At 37.5% G+C, this 23,529-nt stretch overlaps 1 protein-coding gene across 6 annotated transcripts in view; it reads right to left on the reverse strand.

The window, feature by feature from the left end:
* The window catches only part of REPS1 (RALBP1 associated Eps domain containing 1), a 71,695-nt gene extending 49,295 nt beyond the window's left edge, over positions 1-22,400 (reverse strand). The window contains exon 1 of one of the 6 annotated variants that reach the window (XM_016132686.2): positions 21,679-22,392. In XM_016132686.2, coding sequence (XP_015988172.1) covers positions 21,679-21,831 — 153 coding nt within the window. In that variant the 5' untranslated portion in view covers positions 21,832-22,392. Of the gene's footprint in view, positions 1-21,678 lie in introns of all 6 variants that reach the window. The other 5 variants (XM_016132689.2, XM_036222153.1, XM_016132690.2 and 2 more) reach the window with 5 other exon arrangements.
* Between the last annotated feature and the right edge of the window lie 1,129 nt (positions 22,401-23,529).

The raw sequence follows: 23,529 nt of genomic DNA on the forward strand, positions 1-23,529 counted from the left end.
ATTGGTGTACCTGGCACAATGCGCCCTGTGCCGGTCATTTGTAAACTATTGGTTCACTGAGTTATGCAGAGCTTCCAAATGTTGATGCATTTATAAAATATTAAAAAATAATACTGATTTTTGTTTGCCATTTTCTTTCTTTTTTAAATTTATTTATTTAAATTAGTTTCAAGTATACAGTAACTGGTTAGACATCTATATAGTTCATAAAACAATCTCCCCAATTCCTCCCTCCCTCCCCTGGCCCTCCACCTAGCCATCATATTAATGCTAACTGCATTCCCTCTGCTGTGCTCCCCATCCCATGTGACCAACTATCAACTACTAACTGTACTTCTTTAACCCTTTACCCCGTTCTCCCAGTTCCCCAACCCACCTCCCCTCTGTCCATCACCAAATTGAAAAATCACATTGTTAATATCACCACTGATCTCATTAAAAAGGTCATTCAGTATTGGGAAGCAGTCAAGACCATGGTTACAGATAAAAGTTTTCTAAAATCCTAATACAGCAAGAAGGCTTGAATTGTATCGTTAATAATAAATAAGTTGTTTTCCTTTCAGTGACCATCACACTCTCTTCATTTTCAAGAAACTGTCTGCCCAATACCCAAGCAAGCTGTTCCTTCAAGAAAATGGTGTTCCATGAAAATGAAGAGAGCTTACAACTCAATAAAATAAGAACTTTTCCTCAATAAAACATCATACTTCAGTATGCAGTAGAAGTGCTTTATGAAATACTTCCCATATCATCACACAAAATAATAAAAAGATAATATGCTCAGCGGTTAACATTTAATAAAAAAATTTTCTTCTACACATAGAACATTCTTAAGTGAAACTGGCTTATTCACTGCATGACAGTAAAGAACACAGTATTAGTATAGTTCGGTGACACACTGATTTGTGCTAAGGGACCAGCAATTTTATCCACCAACTATTTTGCACTATCAAGAAAATGTCAACACAGCAAAGAAAAAAAAAAGGTACAAAATATCTATTATGAAAATCATTTTGATCTCACAGACCAAGGGTCTGTAGACCATCTTTAAGAAATGCTATTATAGAGCACATCCCCTTTTTCTATAGTGAAAATAGGGTGTGGTGATAGGAGGACCTCTTGCTTTGATGCCATTGTTATACACTCCCTACCCTAAAGTAGACACTGAAAACACAATGTCTAAAGGTACAAACAAGTAACATAAATTAGTGGAACTGGCCAGGGAGAGCCAGAAACATAGTGAACTAAGGAGAGCAGGTGTGAAGCGAACAGCTGCTATGGAATACCTGCCAACTGATGCCACCTTCAGATTTTCCTAAAGATAGAAATCTAGAAATTCCCATACTGCATTTTCATTTTTAAATGCTACTATGTACTCAAAATTTTAAAAAAATATGCAGTCCAACTCAAATACTTGGACCACCTACCTACACATTCCAACCCAGAGAGTGTTCTATTTTAATACTAGAAAAATGACAATAAAAGTTAATGGCGAAAACTGCAAAAATGTCCCTTCAAGTCCTCTAGCAAGCAGGGTAGAAAAAGAAGATGAAACCAAGTTTCATGAAAGATAATCACATACACAGGCATTATTATATATTAAACTGTGCTACTTAAATAATGGTCTTAGAGTATTTCAGCTGTATACGATACCCAGAAAAAAATTATCCTCAGTCCATCAATGAATCATTATATAATGGCTTTATATAAGATCTAGTTATCTAGCAAAGTGACTCAAGGTATTGAGGCAACTAAAGAGTAATTAAGGAAATTAATTCAAAGAAAATGAATTATATCATTCTTCACTGGTGTGTCAGTCAGGTATAGTCCTCACATACGCATTCTAACAGTATAAATAATACAAGAATTCTACAATACTTCTTCCTCTTTTCCTTCAAGTCAAGATTGCTCCTGCTTCAGGGACTTTGCACTTGCTATATCCTCCAATATGTTTTCCCCTCAGATCTCTGCTTGGCTGGCTTTTGTCATTCAGGTCTCAGTTCAGAGGCCATCCTTGGGCACCTACTGTTTGTTTATTTACTGTCAACGCCTCTCAAAATAATGAGACTCAAGAGAACAAGGAAGACTTCTTATACTCCCAGCACCTATAACCACTCCTGACGCACAGTACCAATACATTTGTTCACTGGATGAAAGAATGAAATATTCTTTACTGTAGTCTCTTTCCACTCCTATACAGACTACCAGATTAAAAATCCTACAGTTCAGCCCCAAATAATGTTTATATTTTAAAAACAAACTTCTAAAGCTAGCACTCAAGACTCTCCATAATACAGCCCCAAACTTTCTTCCCTGTCTTACTTCCTACTTCCCCTATCTCCATACTTTTGCTTTACTCTCTGACCCTATCACTTCCTCATCTATGTCCACCTATTAAAATCACACCCCTTTACGAAGCCACTCCCTCGCCCTATAACATTTTCTAGCCTTCCTACCCCATAAACAAATGACTTTTTCTTTCTTTGTACTAATACTCCAACTTCTACCATTTGAGTTATCTGTGTAATGATGTTAACCACACGACACACTCCTTATACCCCGTCCCTCCACTAAGCTCCTTGTGGGCAGAGACTATAACTCAGTCAACCTGGAATCCCCTGCAAGCCCTGGCTCTGTACTGTGCACGAGGCAGGCACTTAATGCTGAGAAGAATCACACCCCCAAGTGCCCACACTCTCCTGATTTACCAAATTCATTCTGTTAAACAGTCTTCAATAGAATTATATCTTTCTTACTTGGAAAGGTAATTGCTTTAAAAATTAAATATTTTCTAATAATAAACATTATTTGCTTTGTCCAAGGTAGTTTAGATTATATATGATCAATGCACACTTATATATCACATTCGCCACTGCAATACATTGTGGCAGGTCAAGAAATAAAGTCAATGGCAAAGACAATAGGAAGATACATCAGAGCCCAGTCATTCCAACATGACTTAATTTTCTTTCAAACACTGCTGTCAACAGAGTATGTTTAGCTTGTTTACAAGCTATGTGGACACACTATTCTCTAGTATTTTCCTTTGTTACAAAAACAAAGGAAACAGCCCAACAAACAAGTGAGTAACTCATATTCATTACTGCACTCATGAAACATTTCTGCATTCCTAAGTGACTTTAGCTATCACTTAGTGACAAACACCACTGCCAATTTCCTTACTAAACTCAGGTCTAAAATGAAATGCAATCTTACCAACATTTTGAGATACTTAACAGTTGTACTAAAGCAAAAAACTCATTTTCACTACATTACTTTCTTATCCAAAACCGTTAATGCTTATTGCTTTGCTTACATAACTCAAATGATCTTTGATTTCAAGTCTGTTGTTCAAGACCACATTATTCTTTACTTGCTCCTACTATGATTTGCTCTTAACACTTAATGTAAATAAAGGATCTTTTCTTCCTTTCAATCATACCCTCATGTATAACCTCCATTTCACATTTTAACCACCGTCCTATCACAGCTAAGGATGAGTTCTCCAAGTCTTTCCTCAACAGTATCCTTGGGTAAAGTAAGAAACTGTACACATTGTTATGTTGACAAATGGCATACATTAATTTATTGGCCACCTCGAAAGTAAGAAATGTATAAAATCTGTCATAATTACTATAACTAAATAGCAATATCAGACTTTTCTTGAGGCCTTAACCATATATCAAGCAATAAAATATTAGACAAGTATTAATTCCATTTCTACACTACAAATATTTGTAAAAGGTACATTTTTCAAAAATATCAAAAAAAAAACCCTATAAATGTCTCCTGTAACTTTTCAGCAGACACAGTTCAAATATATATACTCTTTTCTCCCTAATATTATCATACAAACTTACCAAATGAACACACTATAACAAAATAGATCACTGCTATAGAAGCTTCATAATATTTGGAAGGCAGATTTTATTCTATCCAAGGAATGTGTTGAGTTAAATAACCAAATAAAAGAGGATCAAGGCAGATTTTTAAAGTTTATGAAGTTCTTGACTTGAATTTCTGAATAGCACAGGTAGTTAAAGAGATTCCCCTTAGCAATATCTGACTCCTAATTTTTTTTTAACTATAAATTGTACTTTTGTTGGGCAATATAAACTTCTACTGACAGTCTACTATGATAATAGCAGTAGATATAGACCAATAAATATTTTACTGCTTATAGTAAGTATCATAGTCATTAGTTATCTAGACGGAAAAAACACTTCTGATAGCTCCAAAATGATATGAAAAAGGATATGACTGCCAATAATGTTTATTGCTAGTTCGAATCTCAAATTCCCAATTAAAAGAATTTTTCTGTATTATCTACATTAACAACAACAACAAACTTTTATAAAAGACCAAAATACAGGCTAAAGGTAAGGAGAAAAACAACAAAAATGCAAAAAAAAAAAAAAAGTGGTTTAAAAAATACAAGCCATCAAAAATTTAAGCTTTAAACAGTAGTATTTGCCTTCAGAAAATAATATTGGAGTGTGGGGGTATACAGTCTAGTAAAATAAATTTGGCTAGTAAACTATACTTAGAGTGACCATAAAATTTACATTCAACCTGGGACATTTGCAAGAGTGAAAGGGAGCATTATGTATAATTATACCTGGACAAGAGGCATAAGCTGGGATGGTCTCAAGCAAACACAGACTTATAACTAACTGTTCTTCTAAAACGTACTTCAAGATAAATGATCCCATTTAACCAAAAAGATGTATGAGGTGACAAGAAAAGCCAACATTTACAATCTGTTCCTTCACAATATGCCATATTAAATATTAATTTTTGATTAAAGAGTACTATTTTTCAGGAACCAGTTACTAGTAATCAAACCTGTTTTCTTCCTTGGAGACCTGACTATGTTAGAGCCGCAGCAACTCCTACTTAATGAAAAATTTTTAAAAATAATACTCGTTAAACATCTAAACACTGTAGGTCAGCCATCATTCTAAGCACTTTATAAATTAGCTCATTCAGTCTTCATACCAGGAACTTTCCTCCCTTAAAGACAAGGAATTGTATCCCAATTTTATAGATGAGAAAACTAAAGCACAGAGAAGTAACCCACTGTAAGGTCAAAGCAAATTGGGAAGCTGAGGATCCTATCCAGAATGTGTTCTTACTTACTGCACTGTCAACACTATTGCTCTTTTAGTGGGAGGGCTGGGGGCCCACGATTTTTCATAAACACACAGAACAGAGTGGAGTTCTGATGTGCCTGCAGTCAGCGAACAGAATCAGAATAGGTTTAAGCACCTGTGGTAGAATTTCTGGTACATATTCTTTACCAGTGGTCAGGAGGCAACAAACATGGGCCTGGGAAATTTCTATTGTTTGTAATAAAAAGAAGTCTATTTATTTCACTGTTATGATAATGTTCTAATCTGTGCTATGGGCTACTGCATATTATTACAGGGTGAAGATGATGATTATGACAACAGCTAACATAAATAGTATATATACAACATATCAGGTACTGTGGTAGTGTTCTAAGTTCAGTAACATATTAACTAATATAATCCTAACAGCCCTAAGAAGTAGGTACTGTTTTATAGATGAGAAAACTGACATGCTGATATAAACATGTTCATGGACACAGCAAGAAACAGACTTGGATAGAAACCCATGTTCTTTACAACTACTTTATTCAAATAGGGATCTTATCTGCCAAAGGTAAATTCACATAATAAGCTGTATTATAAGTTATACTATGTTATATCATAAAACAAGAGTTGTTAGTTTTTGATGGGTAGGCCACCGAACCAAATTTTGGTAATTGCTTGCTATGTGAATATGGGTTAAGTCAAATATCTCAAGTTTCCTAAACAAAATGAAAGGGTTGGATTCTCCTTCTGAGATCTTTTCTAGAGCAAATATTATTTCTCTAAGTACAAATTTCATTGTTTATTATATATAATTATAACGAACTACCATCTGACTGTATCATAGATTATTAGCTATGTGGCCTCTTTAAAAAATGACACAGATGTATATTTAAATATGAATTGTTATGATGAACAAAAATATAAGGAGTTAAATTCACTGTTCTGTGGATTTAAGTGGGAATAATTCATTTACAAAAACTTGTCCTGTAAATCTAGCTCCAAAGGAACAATATCTGGAATGAAATTCAAGTTATCAGTAGAGTATTTTTATTCTGAGTGCTTTATCATATTTTAGTGTTAAATATTTGATAATGAAAAACTTTCTGTACTCTAGCTTTTTAGTATGTCTTAGAGTCAATTTTCCCTCTGGAGGAAGAGTACCAATTTAATTAAAGTAAAATTGGCAAATAATTTGGCTTACCATATTTACAACTTAATATTTTAGGAACTCACAGAACAAAAAACACTATTTGTTCTAAAACCAGGTATATCCTATAGAATAGATAAAAACCGAAGAACAAAAATAGTGCTAAATATAACTATGCAACTAATATGAACCCATGATACTATCTTAAAGAAACGTTGTTAAATTATATATATGCATAAATGTCAAATGTTCTGTGGTATTTTACTTAATTAGAAAATGCTATAACATATAGCAATTCAATATTAGTCTCCTCAGTCCCTTGAGGTTTGTTAGTCTTCCTTTGAATTTCTTTAATCGCATGCCGCAATAATTTTAGGGTATAGGTAGCTTGGAGTAGTTTTGCTGAAGACCTCTTTATTCTCCCTTGCTGATTTATCATGATCTCAGAACATCAATGCTTTACACTCACTAGGTGTTTAATTAACCTATATAAATATCACACAACACCCTCCATCCCCAACTCAGGATAAGAACAAAGAAAAAAAGCTTTAGGATCTTCCAAAAAGCTACCTCCTTTCTGGGGAAATAAGAGTAACAGCTATAGAGCAGTAATCCACTAATACAGTACTAGGCACTGTTATAGGCATTTTATGAATTAGTTCAGTCTTTAAAACAATCACATGAGGCCAGTGCTATATTATTCCCAATATGCAGATGAAAATACTAATGCCCAAAGAAACTGAGGCCCAGAGCAGTTAAGTACTTACTCGAGAGTAAGACAGTTTAAGCATGAAATTGAATCCTTTAAATTCTATGAAAGACTTTTAGTTGACTAAATATGGAAATAAAACAAAATTGATGATGATAAAGCTACCATTTATCAAATGGTGCATTAGTACTTATTTATAAGAATCCTCAAACAACCGTCAAAAGTAGGTGTTATTTACAAATCAAAATAGGGAGGCAAAGAGAAAGTTCTTGCTCAAAATCATAGACTAGAAATCAGCAGGGTGGCCAAAATATGAATTTGGTTTTGTGAAACTCCAAAACCTGGCTTTTTTTCCATTATGCCAGTGTTTCCTAAACTTCAGACAGTTGCACACCACCTCACAAATTCTGCCATGTCCATGGGCCACTTGTGCTACTACATTCCTGATAATTCTTCTTTAGATCAAGACTTTTTAAGTTAAATTCATTTTAAATAGAACTTGTATCATGATATTAATGGAAAATAAGTATCATTTGAAATAAACAAAGATAAAAATAATAAATTCAATAAAAATGAAACTTACTTAATTTCAGCCAAATGCCATGGTCTGCAAAATATGCTCACGGTTATATCAAGGCCTACCCAGTTCTTTATTAAAAGAGTAACCTGTGTTGGAAAGCTGTTAAAAACTTATAAGTGCCAACCTGAAACTTTCTTCTTAATCAGATTTGAAAAACAACAGAAAAGGGAATAAGCTCTCTATGTGCTTTCACATCTTGAGTACATATTACACACTTTGGGAAACAAATCATAAGGCTGGCTCTATTGCCTTTCCCCCTTAATTCAAGTATGTAGCTTTATCTGCAATCTTTCTGACTGTGAAAATCAATCTCACGTTTTCAAGAATGCTCAAATACAAAAAGGAGCCAGAATGGTTATTATAATTAGCACTAGAAGGAATGCCTCCTCAAAATGTTCTCCTCTTAAGAACTCACATTGTTCAAAGTATATAGTCAGCCCTGGTAGGCACGCGAAGTTCTAACACACATCCTCTGTTCTCAAGGAACTTCTAACCTAGTTGTAAACATAATATACAATGGAAAAAGACAGGCCATGATATCAGGCTATAATCTTACACATCAAAATGGTTAGTGTCCTCACTGAACACTAATTTTGTTATCAGATGGAGCTGGATTTGAATCCCTGCTTGTGTCAAGCATGTAGCCTCTGGAGCCCCAGGTTTCTCATCTATAAACAGAAATAATACCTATTCCTAAGTTTAAATTTAAACATATGTCAAATTGCTCAAATAATTACTATCTGTTACTCTAAGAATTAAACAGAAGCTATTATAGGTTGGACGTATTTATTGGGGTGGCAGGGGAGAGCCTGATCTGGACTCTAAAAAACTTGGGATGGTTTTTGGTAGTAAAAACAAGATAGGCATAAATGGGGGAGGGGGGGAAGGAATAAGTCAAAGCAGAGACTGTAGTGATGACTAGGTAGTAAACTGGACAAAGCTTGATGGTAAGGGTTCTAAATGCCAAACTAATGTTTACTGAGCACTTCTGGAATGCCGCATCAACTTTTTGAAATTTGCTTCCAAGTTCTTTAGCAATTACAGAAAAGTTAGTTAAGATTTAAGAGGGTACTGAAGTAGTTTAGCAACAAGGTGGTCAGAGCTTGGATGAGTAATTCAAAAGACAGAAAAGGATGATTAGTGGAGACCTTTCACAAAAAAAATGAAATCTGAAGGACTTTGTAGGATGGATAAATAGAAAGAAGAAATTAACTGACTATAAACAAGAGAAAGAGACAGTGAGAAGACAGATGCTAAAGATATATAATAACATAATAATTTACTATTATGGTGAACAAAAAGAGATAATATCCAGTAGGAAGTAATTCAGTGTCAATTGCAAGGAAGGTAATAAAACAAAGTAAGACCTAAGAAAAGGTTACTGGATATGCTGCCTGGGATAAAAGTGAGCTTTAACAGTATCTTTAAAAAGGGGGGTAGGGGGGTAAAAAAGTTAGATTACTGGTGCTTAAGGAGTAGGCAGGGTATAGGCAGTAGAGAATAAATATGGGTCATTTGTTATTTGGCAGTAAAAAGAAGAGACATAGAAGGGCAACAAATGGGCGTGCAGGGTCAAATGAATAACACAGGAAGCAAAAAGGAACACTGCAGAAAATAACCATGATACAATACAATTATAACTATGACAATTGTGTTTTTGCCATTCATTAGTGCAAATGAGAAACACTAAGCTTGGATTCACTCCAGAATCAAGTCTTAGGAGGAATCTGTGTTAATGAGATTAGGGAAGTAAAAAGACTTCTATCTTGAGGGGTTCAAAACTGTGGGTAGTAACAGAAAATCTAACCATAAACCCCACTCCCTCTGATTATTAAATCTTTAGCTTTTCTAAGGTAGGAACAGAATATAGCAGGCTCTTACATTTCGAAAGTTTCACATCTGCAGTTTTTACTATTCCTGGAGAGTTGTATGGACCATGACAAGTAGTATAATCTGTAGTTTTGACATGGCACAATACTCAATAACCTGTTCTAGGGAATGTGCTAGCCCTGTGTGACATAGCATGTTAATGTGCCCAGCACCTTCATCTCTACGTGGATTTGTGATCTTCTACTTTCAGCCAGGTACACTGGAACTCGACAGAAGTTGTGCTTTACTACATTTTATAAAAGAATACATTCAGCCAAGATACCCAGATTCTACCATAATTTATTTCTATAGTTGCCAATAAATCTCTAGTTTGGTTTCTTTTTAAACTTCTTACAGACACTCTGCTATTAAAAAAAGGAACATGGAGGAAAAAGGGTTCTGAAAGTGAAGGAAGGAAAACTCACAAAGTTGGTCAACAAAGCAGCAAAGTCAGAGCTCAGAGAATTCTGAGCTATTTGTTCCTGTTCTTGCCGCCTCCTTCTCTTCCCATGCCCAGAATGTTGATTGGGGTGGGGACAGAGTACCCTTAGTGCTAGCAGTAGAACATCCAAGACTGTAAGTCTTGTCATCCTCACTTTTTACGTCCCTGGGTGAGGAGCCCAGAATTGCCTTAATTCGGTATTCCAATCATGTCTGTGAATGTAGAGCAATCGAGGGCTGAGCAAGTGCCTTGCCTTAAAATACTGGCTATATTTTCTAAAACATCTACTATGTGCTTTTGCTGCTCTAGGCACTATGAGGTAATAAAACAAACCTGAATTTTATTTAGTTTGCTTACACTATTCTTGTAAATATACTAGAAAAGTAGCTAAGCAACAACATAAGTGAACAAAAAGCAAAATACAATACAAAAGGATGGGCAAATGAAAATCTCCGAGGGAGGGTGAGGTTGTTCAAATTAGATTCCCAAAGCCTACAGAAACAAAGTCACATTTTGAAAAAGGGGAAGATGGAAGCCTGCAAGTTGGGAAAGGGTATTGCAGATGAAGAAAGTAGCATGATGAAAAGAAACTGATAAAGAGCAAGTAACTGTGAGAAACAGAAAGCAGATTTGCTGGATTGGAACACAAAATGCAGGTTACAAGAATAATCAGAAACTAGATTGTGAGATGTGGGAGTGAGTTGGAAGATAACTTAAGGCCAGGTAGGCATGACTACTCATATTTGATATGCTTTCCCTATTGCCATGCATTTTAAGAGAATGGTATGTTTTCCCTCCAGAAGAGTCAACTCAATTAAATTAGAAACTGCTGACTCATTTCCTTATTTAAATTACTTGTCCATCACTACTTGTTCCCTTTCAAGTGCAAGAACTGGAAATTATACTTCTGAAGGGCAGAGAAATTCATGTTCACTACTAAAGTGAACTATGATATCTTTAAAAAATTAAGAGAACAGCCTTGAGGTACAGTACACTCAACAAAAATTAACAAACAAGCGTTGGTGAGGATGTAGAAATAAGGGAACCTTTGTGATTTGTTGGTAGGACTGTAAATTGGTGCCGTCACCATGGAAAACAGCATGGTGGTTCCTCAAAAAATTTAAAAACAGAACTACCACATGACTCAGCAATTCCTCTTCTGGATATTTATTCCAAAGAAATCCAATATTAATTCAAAAAGATACACGCATCTCCACGTTCATTGCAGCATTATTTACGATAGCCAAAATATGGAAACGACCTAAGTCCCCATCAACAGATGACGGACTAAAGAAATTGTAGTACATCAATACAATGGAATATTACTTGACCATAAAAAAAATGAAATCTTACCATTTGCAATAACATGAATGGACCGGAAAGGTATTATCCTAAGTGAAATAAGTCAGAGATCTCACTTAAATGTGGAATCTAAAGAACAGAACAAACAAAACAGAAACAGACTCAGAGATATAGGGAACAAGGTGATGGTTGCCAGACAGGAGGAGGTTTGCCAGGGAGTGAGGTAGAAAAACTGAAAGGATTAAGATGCACAAATTGGTAATTACAAAATAGTCATGGGGATGTAAAGTATAGCACAGGGAATATAGTCAAAAATGTGGCAATAACTATGTATAGTGCCAACTACACTAGTCAGGGGAATCACTGCGTAAATTATATAAATGTCTAACTGCTATGCTGTACACCTGAAACTAACATAATATTGAATGTCAATCATAAATGAAAAAGTAAAAAGGCAGGGAAAGATGAAGGGGAATAAGAAGTTCAAACTTCCAGGTATAAAACAAATAAGTCATAGGGATGTGGTGTGCAGCACAGGGAATATAGTCAATCTTATTGTGATAGCACTGCAAGGTGTCAGATGGTTGCTGGACTTATCATGGTGATCAATTCTTTAGGTATACAAATGAAGAATAACTATGATATACGCCAAAACTAATACAATATTGTATGTTAGCTATACTTTAATAAAAATCTTTTTAAAAAGTTATTAAAATGAATGCTCACTATATCTTACTATAGTTACCTCAACAACTTCAAAAGTATTAGCCAACATATTAATAGTCTAACGGGAAGATTTACACAATCTGATCTCGGAGGTTCCATTATTGTTCAAAAAGGCTCATTCACTGGCATTTTGAATTTTATAAGTGGTATAAAAATGAAGAGGTTAGGCTAGGACTCATTAATGTACTGGTGAGAAATGAAGCCCTGAAGAACCAATCGACCATTTCAATGTCTGGAGTGCCTATTATGAACAGAGTAATATGAGATAAAGAAAGATAAGCTAACGCTTGACTTCAAGTTGCTTGCCATCTATCAAGGAAAATATACACATGTGTCTAAAAGTACAGCTGTATACAAGAGCAAACATGCAGAAGAGTGTGGGAAGACTACAGAAGGGTTATCTGGTTACGATTAGGGAATAGTTCAAGGAAGAAGTAGGATGTCAAATGAAAACAAAATAAAACATAAGTGGTAGTTTTGTATAGTTTTTAAATTATTGTTTCAAATACCTTTCTAATTCGATGAAAGACAATACAATCTTATAGAGATGTTTCTTGATGATTCAGATTATTTAGATAAAATTTAATCTGGGATAAAAATTATGAAGAAAACCAAAGGACTAGAAAAAAATTAGTTTGCAAATATCTCAATACAGAAAAGAAACTCATCATGAGAGCAACCATGAAATCTGTACATACTCTTTTGTGTCTGGCTTCTGTTACTTATGTTTTTGACATTCGTCTTTATTGTAGCATTTATCAGTAATTGTTCCTATTTGTTACAAAACAATATTCCATTTTGTAGATATACCATACTTATTCATTCACCATCTGATGGACATTTGGGCTGTTTTTCAATTTCTGACAATGGTGAATAATGCTGCTAACAGACATTCATACTTCTTCATATGCACACGTTTTCTTTTCTCTTGGGTAGCTCTCCACAAGTGGAATTGCTGGTTCATATGGTAAGCATATATTTAACTTTTTAATAGCCAAACTGTTTTCCAAAATGCCCATATCATTTACACTTCCAAGAGCAACATATAAGGATTCTAGTTTCTCCACAATACCAATACTATTTTATTACCTTGTCAGTCTTTTTAATTACAGCCATTGAGATGACTATTTGACAGCACATCACTGCAGTTTAATTTTCACTTCCTTAATGATGAATGATGTTGAACATCTTTTCATATGTTTATTGGCCATTCACTCTTTTGGTGAAATATCTATTAAAGTCTTTTGTCCATATTTTAAGTAATTATTTTTATAATTGAGTTAAGTTTTAATATGCAAATATTTTCTGCCTGTCTGCAGCTTATCTTTTTATTTTCTTAAATATCCTTGGAAGTGTAAAACTTTTTAAAAAATTTTAAGGATAGCTAATTTATCAGTTTTTTTTTTTTTTACAATTCATGCTTTTGCTGTCATATTTAAGAATTCTGCCTAACACAGATCACGAAGATTTTCTTTATGTTATCGCCTAGAATTTTTATAGTTTCAGATTTTATAATTAAGTCTGTATCTACTTTGAGATAATTTTTTGTGTATAGTGTGACATTTATACAATATATCTAAGTCCATTTTTAAAAACATACAGATAGATGTCCCAGCACCATCTGTTAAAAAGACTATCCTTTCCCCATTGAACTGTCCTCAACAGAGAGCATACATATAAGGGTTCACTTCTGTATTTGCAATTTTGTTCCATTAATCTTCATGCTTATGTCAACCATATGCTCTTAATTTTCGGCTATAGTTGTTTTAAAATTAGGTAGGGTAAGTCTATTTTGTTTGCTTTCAAAAATTTTTTGGCTACTCTAGGTCCTTAGCATTTCCTTATAAATTTTAGGTTCAGCTTGACAAAGTCTACCAAAAAATAAGTGTACTGGGATATTGACAGGGATTTCGCTGAATCTATAGACCAATTTGGGAAGAACTGCCATTTAAACAGTATTCGATCTTCCGATCTAATACAGACTGTCTCTCCATTTGTTTAAGTCTTCCTTAATTTCTCTCATCAATATTTTGTAGTATAAACATCTTGGTACTTCTTTTGTTAATTTTTCCTAAATATTTTATTCCTTTAGATGCCACTGTGAATAGATTTCTTACTTTCATATTCAGATTGTTACTCACCACTAATTAATCTTGCCTCAGTTTGTAGAAAAAGTAGATGCCATTAGACTAGAATATCCTAATTTCCTCCATCAAATTTATATACCTACTTGACTCTGTATTTATGTTCTTCCTTCTTCCCTCCTTTTAAAATTGAGGATGATTTGTTTCCTATCAAAGAACTCCCTCTGTGCAGTCATGATCCTGACCTTGTTTTCTCAAGGACTTCTCATCTGTCTTCCTTCCCTTTTTAATCCTAACAACTAAAATCATACTGCAGTATTTCTTATACTTAAAAAACAAAGACTTCCTTTATACCTTCATACACCTCTAGCTTCTACCCTGTATCATTTCCTCTAATGGGCAAACTTCTTTAAAGGCTATCTATTCACTCTATTTCTAGTCCTCAGCCAGCAGGTATCCATCAAGTCACTTAAATATGGCTTTCATCGCTACCAGTCCATGAAAGTGGTTCACCAAGGTAACTCATGACCTCTAGGTTGCCAAATCCAGTGGCCATATTTCTGCCCACATCTTCTCAATCTCTCAGCCAAACTCAACAGAGTTAACTACCTTTTTCTTGAAATAGTTGCATTACCAGGCATCCATGACATGATCTAATATACATTTCAATTTCCCTATACCCACTCTGGCTGTCCCTCTTAGCCTTCTTCCTTCAACTTAGAAATGTGCAACATTCCTCAGGCGTCTACTTCTAGCCAATCCTTCTCTACTCTCCATAATCTCTCCCTAAGAGATTTCACCTATTTTCATGGTTTTAAATATCACTAATACACTGATAATCTTCAAACTGGTATCTCCAAGCCAAATATCTCTGAGTAGTCATTGATCCTCTCTGGTAGAGGGCTACTTGACAATCTCACAGGCTTCTCAGAATTTAAGACTGACAAAAAGAAACCCTGAATTCACCATTACCCCTCCACCAAATCAAAACAAAAAATTCCTCAAAAAACACATTCCCTCCCAACCATTCAATAATGGCAACTTCCGGCAACATCCCTGAGTTCCTGCCTCTCCCATATGTTCATATCCAACCCATTATCATGTCCTCCTATTTCTACCACCTAAAAATATCTTAAATATGTCCACTCCTCTCCATCCCACTACCCTCATTAATGTAAGCCACTGTCTCCTACCTTAACTACTGTATATATACTAGCCAATCTATTTCCACTTGCCCCAGTATTCTCTTCTCTATATGGCAGGATAATCTTTAAAATATATAATTCAGATGATGCTGCCCCTGAACAAAAACTTTTAGTATTTTAAAATCCAAACTCCTTACATTGTGTACAAAGCACTACAACATGTGGTCTCTCTCATTCTCCCCTCTTGCACATACGCCACCTTTTCATTTTCTCAAAAACATTAAGCTCGTCACAGCTTCAGGCCCTTCACCTGCTGTACCCTCTCTGTGAAATATCTCATTGTCTCTCTTACCCTTTGTCCATATCTCCTGAGATAGGCTTTCCATTACATCTAAGTAGGTCCCCCCATAAGTCTCCCAAAATTCTCTATTAACTGCACACAGTTCTTTTCCTTTTTTACATTTGCACAAGTTATAATCCTGAAGGCAGGGGAAGATTTCTAATTTTTCACCACTACATATACACCCTCAACATAAATAGTAACCATGAAGAAGTATTTATTGAAAATATACAAAACTGATTTTAAAAAGACATGTTCATTCAGCATTTCACAGGCATGCCTGCTCTGCCTTAAAACTTTCCTAATGTAGAAGTCCGTGGATGAGCTTGACTAGATTGAAGGAAAGCTGGCAAACTCCTTCAAAATTTTATGCAAAATTTTGTATAATTATGTCTTCTAAGCAGATGTCCAATACGTGTGTCAGAATCTCAAAGGAATTCACAACCCAAAAGAAGTAAGGAGGAGATACACGATCTAATAAATTCTGGCTCCACCGTTTAACAAGACAGACTGCCTCACATTCGATATATAGTCAACTCTTGAAATCAAATGGAGAAGAAATGTACATTTTTTTTAAGCCTAAGTCCTATAGTTTATCAAATCCCAATGAAATCTGATATATGGCATAAACTTAGAAAAATATTTCTGAGCCAAACTTAATACATCCTTTTTTATGTCATGCCTATATGCATGCAACCCATGAGACATAATTCCTTACACAGAGGTAAAGGAGAGAAAACATGAGTGAAGATATATCCATCATAGGAAAGACTACAGAAAATGAAATACATGAGGGAAAACATCAGAAACGCCAAGTCTTATCGCCCATTTCAAATTCTCACTGGACAGATATCTACCTTGAAGAAGAACAATGGACCTGAAACGCCTTTTAAATGTCCCCTCTTGAATAGTCCATTCAGCATTCTAGGCTGAGAGCTCCTCTTCAGATCTCCCAAAGAATGTAAAAGAAATCAATTCCAGTGTCAAAGTAATGAAGCAACCAATTTCAAGTCTGTGTGCTACTTCTCTTAAGACTGTGTTTGGTTGGACCGAGTAGCCATCCCTATACTATGACACTCTTGTCTGAAAAACCCAATCCAATCATTTCATGTGCTAAGGACACCTAAACGTTAAGTGATCTTTTCAAGGTCACAAAGCTAGCTAAGGAAAGACAGGACTGAACTTGCCTCCTGTATTTAGTTCTCATTATACCAACCACTTATGCTCTTTTACAGTTCCGTCAAAATGCTTAGTATGAACTCCCAAAATACTAAGACTCTAAAACTGTGGGACAGTATTTTGTTTGTTTGTTTGTTTAAAAAAAGGATAGACCAAAACTAGCACAATAAGATATAGGAAAGAGAAATTTTTAAAGTAAATATGACACTACACAAAGCCATTAAGTGTGACTTTTTTCATAAACTGTGTTTTTCAACTGTGTATAGGTAAGTCTTATTAAGGCAAGATTATTTTTGTAGCTTCTTATAAGTGTGTTAGTGGTTCAGAAATTACAAATGAAAAAAATCACTATTTTAGAATAACAAATCTGAAATTTATTTGTATTAAGTTTAAAACTTTCAAAGCATAAATGAAGCCGTTTCTCTATTTTATTCCTATCACTAGTGAATAGTTGCTATGAGTAAACAAATTTTAAGAGAAAGAAAATGATTTATGTTTCACTGTCACTTTCCCTCCTTTAAATTAATGTGTTATTCAAATTTTCTACCAAGATATTGCTCAACACAAATGATACAAAAGATTTTCCAATCTCATTAATAGGGTACATTGCTTATAACCTTCAATAAAAGAACAGTCAGTACTAGAGCCTTTTACGAAATTATGCATTCAAAGTCTACACAAAGTTTTAAAACACTTCCCAAAATAGAGGTTTTAAGTAAAAACTAAGAAAACATATTTATTAGTCTGATAAATAGCATATCTTCTCTAATCTTTAAAAAATAAACTACTTCCGGAAACAGTGATTTTTAAGTCACTGAATATTTTCTTGCTCAGCAGACAGCAAAATTCCTCACGATTAAATCCGAAGAGCCAGTTTTTCTCCCCCCTAGTCCTGCTCCTTTCTGGTGTGGAGCATAATTCTATAAAGCTTTAGCTATTTGCTTTGTCTACTGACATACTGTCTCCAAAAACAAACGCTTAAACTCAGAACAGATTTTACTCTATTCCAAAAGAAGTGTAATGAACATCCCTTAAGATGTTTGACAGTTGTGATAATGCAAAATTGTGTGTCTATGTGCTCAGGATACCAACTACAAGAATCTGCCTATTTCTCTTAAGAGGCTATTTCAAGACATAATCATACATTAAAGTACTTACTTTGTGAAGGGGAAAATCCATATTTAACTCAAAATCAAATAATTTAAATATCGACTCCATAAGAACTATGGGCAAAACAATCACATGAACTGTGAAAGGAAGAGCTGAGAGGTGGCAAGGAATAATGGTAAGAGAGACTCTACAAACAAGTTATTTCTCTGCCTACCAAGTTCCTAGTTAATAAACAATAACAATATCTACTTCACAGAGTTGTTGCAAGGATCAAATGAATTTTTACATGAAAATCATTTGCCCAATAAAAGGAACATAAGAGGCACTCAATAAATGCCAGCTCCTTCCTCCTTCAGTGCTAAACCCTCTGTTTTTTGTTCTCTATACTCATTCCTACAGATGATTCAGCCTTCTCACGACTTTTATTAACAAATGCCGAAAATTACATCAATCAAAGCCCTGATGTGTATACAAAACCCACTGTGTGAGAAGCTGTGGTAGGTGAGGAGACCCCAAACACTGGAACTTCACTGTAAGAACCAGCACTCGGGACAGACAAATCTCCACCTTTTTCCAACTAACGCCTGGACATTTGCAAAATGCCTGAAATCAAACGCATCATTATCTCTTTAAAAATCAGGTCTTCTTCCTGACCCTTTTTAAACTGTGAGTAGGGTTCAACAGAGAATAATCCTTGTCCTAGTCTTCTCTCATCTTAATATCACCAGGTAACCCATCAAGCCCCATTGTCTACTTTCATAATCTCTACTGTATCACTGGTCTCATTTTCTGTCTCTCTGCCACCACCAGGGTCCAGGTTAGGATCTCTCAATCTCCGCACTATTGACATTTTGGACCAGATAATTCCTGTTGTGGGGGTTGTCTCGTGCACTGTGGAATGTTTAGCAGCATCTCTCAACTCTATCTACCAGAAACCAGAACTGCTCCTTCTCCCCAGTTATGACAAACAAAAATGTCTTCAGACAATCCCAAATGTCCTCTGAGGGGCAACATAATCACCCTCCTCATTGCCTCTTCCCTCATCTGAGTATCACTGCAGAAGTTCCTCACCATTTCAAATATGCACTTAGAGAATCAGTCCTCAAATTTGTCTCCAGTTTCCTCCCTCTAACTCCTGTTCCCACTCATCTCCTAAAGACTTCCTAAAGCTCTACTTTTATAAGTCATTTTTCGTATATCTACAACTCCCTGTTACCATCACAATTAGTTCAAAGCTCTCCACCCAGCCTTGATAATCTGGCCTCAATGGAACATTATCCACAAAGCACCTCATATAGTGGCTACCCAGCAGCCCTTCAATAACACAGACCGTTGGTCCTGCCTCCCTTCTACTTTACTCCTGTCAACCTAGTTTGGGTGCCCGTTACCTGGCATCTATTCCAGACCACAGCCTCTACTCTGTTCCTCATTCATAAGTCAAAAACTATCAATGAGTCTCCAATTGTCTACTGACATATGAAATCTCCCACCTGTTCTTTAAAGTCTTTCCTAACATGGTCTCTTTCTAATTCCATGTTGTTATCCTGAAAACACACTCTACCTTCAGCAAAACCTGACTGACCATCTGATGGTCCTTGAAAAAAAACACTTTTCACCTTTGGTCATGTTTTTCCTCTGCCAGGAAGTCCTCTTCATCCCACTTCATCCCTTCACACAATTTTAAAGTTCATCTGAATTAATTCAAGAAGACTTTCCTGATCATATCTCCTTCATATCTCTCCTATAGCATTTGCATTCCGCTTTATGGTACACAATTGTATTCCTGTAGTTTACAAGGTCCCTGAGAGCTTCTTACTCCTCTTTCGATGCCCTGTAATACCTAGCCCAGTGCTAAGTGGATAACTCAACATTACATGAGTTTCCGCAAATGATTCCCACTTAGAAAGCAAGAGAGGGCCATGTTTTCAGACAATTGCCAACTCCTTCAACAAATTAAGTCTATATTCTTCTGTCTCACATTTTATATCTTAGGCCAATTTTTTAGCAAATTGCTTTCAAGATACCCAGAATGCTATTTAAACCATATAACTGTAAGAGTTCTGCTTTAGGGAGTTCCTACAGCTTCCAACTTGTAGCTGAATTCTGAATATTTATGCTATTTAAGCTCTGCCTTTATAAAAAAAAAAAAAAAAGAGAAATTTATTTTTGAATGTTAATTGAGCAAAACATGGAAATAACTTGGAATGAACATTTTTCAAGCGAAGGTTAATTAATGTTAATTTGTCTACTCTAATGCATTTACAGTCCTAAAGTCTTTGCACTCCTTTAAAAAATGAAAGTTTATTTTAGCCCCCTCCCCAAAAGACATAAACCAAAATGAAACATGGGAGGCTTCTCCTTAAGTTTAGTTCCTAAATGACCTGAAGGTATGTTTGTTATCTGTACAGAAAGAGCGTGTTCTGACCAGACCAAAGCCATTTAAGGAAAGCATAGTACCCCACATGGCCACCACCATTCTTTAGCAGGGTCAGCAACTACAGGCCCTGTTCTGTAGGCCCCTGAGCTAAGGATTGTAAAAACAATATGCAACACAGAGTGTAAGTGACCAGAAAAGCCTAAAATCCTTGTCCCTGCTCAGCAGCATGAATTGGAGACTCCTAGCTGTTGGTATGTGAGACACCCAACTTTCCTCCCAAGATTTTTAAAAAGCAATATAAAACATACAAGAGTATGCAAAAAGAACTCATTCAACTTAGTCATAGTTACTGCACAAGTAACTTCTGAAATAGAGGCCTGTGTGAACATTTTTATGCTTCACATAATTTTTGTTAGAACCTGACTCATTCTATAGATGAGCACATTTATGCTTGAAGAGTGAAAGCGCCTGGCCCAAAGTCATAGCGTTAGTTAACAGAGTGGGGTCTAAGGCCCAGGCCCCAAAACTCCAGATTCAGTGCTCTCTGCAGTACATCAGAACTATGCATTTGGCTTTAAGTTTTGGCGATTTGGATAACTGCTTCAATCATCATAATGATGAAAGCTTAAAACCTGTTTTGATATGCTATTTAGACCGACTCTTAGTAGCATCATTAAAGAGTGATATTAATGCCCACAACATACATTGGATAAGACCTTCTAGGAAGCCCATTTTAAAAACAGATGTAATAAAGAAAGCTTAAAACTTACTCTGCTTGCTCCTCTAGTGCTACTGACTGAGACAAATATACACGTCTGATTTCCAGTTGCCCAAACTTATCTCCTAACCTAAATTCACACGTTTCACCAAATGCTATCGAATGCCAATCGAAAAACTGTTCAGTTTACATCAGCCGCACGTTCTATATTACAAATTCTTTTCAGATCTTGCGAACCACTAACTAGAAATTCAATTTTTTTAATCGCCATAAGAATTTAGCTTCCTTAAAAAAAATAAAAAAAAAGATTGCTTTGGTTTTTATATCTATAAAGCCCACTTCATCGCGTTTCTTGGTTAATTGTCACTTTGGATACTGATAACTTTACTACTCCGCAGGATCCAAAGAGCTATGCATCTACCAGGAAGAGGATTCAGAGACATGTTAACAATCCAAGATCCTGAAGTTGCTCTTCTAATGTTGAAAATTACAGATTCTGACGGGTAGCCGAGAGATACAAGACTTGGCCTCTTCAGAGGTTTAAAAGCAATAAAAACAAAAACAAAAAAACCCAGCCCCCACTGTATCTTTGCATGACTTTTGTCCTCTAAGAGGGACCCCCTCCCCCTCGTCCGCGGCGCGAGGGAGGGCGGCCCGGGCACCTGCGGCCCCGGGCGAGGGCGGTGGAGCCGGGGGGAACCTGCCCTTCTGGAAACGGCGCCCACTTCCCGCCCCCCGGAGGCGGGCGGCCGGAGGCCCGAGCGGCCGGGAAAAGACTTCCCAGGGGCCGGCGGACCCTCGGAAGCGACCGCAGGCGAGGACGGCGGCGTCACCTGCAGGACCACGTCGTTGGGCAGCTGCGCGGCCCGGAACAGCTCCAACACCCGCCCGTTGGCCGCCACCTTCTTGGTGCTCTCGATGTCGCAGTAGGAGAAGAGATCCGAGTAGTATTTCTGCTCCGCATCGCTGAGCGTTAAGCCTTCCATCTTCGCCACCGGCTCACGGGCACTCCGCCCCGCATGCAACACCCGGGGCCCGGCCCCACGACCCCAGGCCAGCGGAGGCTGCGTGCGGCCCGGCTTTCCCCTCGCCCCCTGGAGCCGCCAGGAGCCCCGGCCCCGGCCTCAGGCGCGCGCGCGCGCGGGGGGCGCCGGAGCAACAGGGCCCGGAGGTCGCGAGGAAGGGGACCCGCTGGCGAGGCCCCGCGCAGTCCCGGGCTCCGCGCGGCGCGCGGCTCCGGCTCGGCGGCCGCGAGGAGGGCGCGGAGGAGGCGGGGGGGCCGCGGCGGCGCGAGACACAGGCGGACTCCGCCACCGCCCCCGCCGCGGGTTCGAGTCTCCCCGGCTCCCAGCCGCTTCCCCCTAGACTCTCCGCCTCAGCTTCCCCTTCCGCTCACACCCGGAGCGGCAGCACTTCCCAGAAAGTTGTGGGGCTGCGAGTCTAAAGTTTCGGGGGCACGGGGCTGAGCGCGGCCGCCGCTCCGCCTCCCGCCGCCGCCATTTACTGCGCCCCGGCCCGGCCCCCGACGCGCCCGCACCGACACTGACAGCGGCGGCCGCGCTCCAGACCCGGATGTGAGGCCGGGAGGAGAGAGCGCGAGAGGGAGAGAGAGAGAAACACCCACCGGGCTGGCTCTGCCGCTCTCGGGAGAGGGGGGACCGCAGCGCCCCCTGGTGGCCGGAGCTCCGCTGCGGAGGGCCGACCTCCCGGCCACGCCCGGCTGCAGGAGCTGGGGACCCTAGTGGACGCCAGGACCAGAGGGGAAGAACGTACAGCTCATTAAGACCAGGAGAACTTACAGATACGGGTTGCAGTTTAGATTGTTTCGAAGCTTCTGGCACTAAGCGTTGAATAAACATTTGATGGAAAGGGAGCGTTGTTCAGGTTACTGTAGCCTTTCTTACCTTTTTGATGTCAGATGTTTCTGAAAATACATTCAGGACTTTTGTGTGCTCTGAAGATCTTTGAACACCCAGTCTCTTTGGGAACTCTCCTCATACAGACACACTAACACTGAGACTTAACTCCCACTCTTGTCCCAAGCCATGTTTACCTGAGAAACAAAATTTGCTGAATAGGCGGAAAAACTGGCAAGTTTTCTTCTTTCTACAAGGTCGTTCCGGTCACCAGGAACTTAGTGCTGTAAGTTTATACCATCAACTCTATGAACTTGTGTAGGCCTTTGGCAGACTACACGGGTTCCTGCCACCTCTAATTTCTCCCTTTATGAAAGTCATGAAGTTGCATTCCTCTAATCTGCACCTGAGAGAGGGGATTCTTAAACTATCTCAAGTAGAATATCTTGACAAGAATATGTATGTAACAAATATGCAGTATTTAAAAACAGCTAAGGCAGACTTACACAGATTTTTCAGTTTGAGTTTTTATTCGGTCTTCTACATGTTGCTCCCCAGAGTGCTGATTCTACAAATGGCCCCATGGGAACAAATTATTACACGTTCATAATCCTTTATCCTTTGGAATTTCAAACTTCAAAGAGCATAGAAAACGCGAAGCTGTTTTTGTAACACTTCGGCAGCAAAACTTGACCTGTCTCATTTAGAGGCAAAATCTTAACTTACACGAGGCTGTTTACAGTCTTTATATATGCCACTTAGTGTCAATATTTATTCATTTTCCTCCACGACTTAATAGGATGGTAATATATTTACAGTTATAGATAT

Source organism: Rousettus aegyptiacus, unplaced genomic scaffold (assembly GCF_014176215.1).
Source record: "Rousettus aegyptiacus isolate mRouAeg1 unplaced genomic scaffold, mRouAeg1.p scaffold_m13_p_1, whole genome shotgun sequence".
Lineage (NCBI taxonomy): Eukaryota > Metazoa > Chordata > Mammalia > Chiroptera > Pteropodidae > Rousettus > Rousettus aegyptiacus.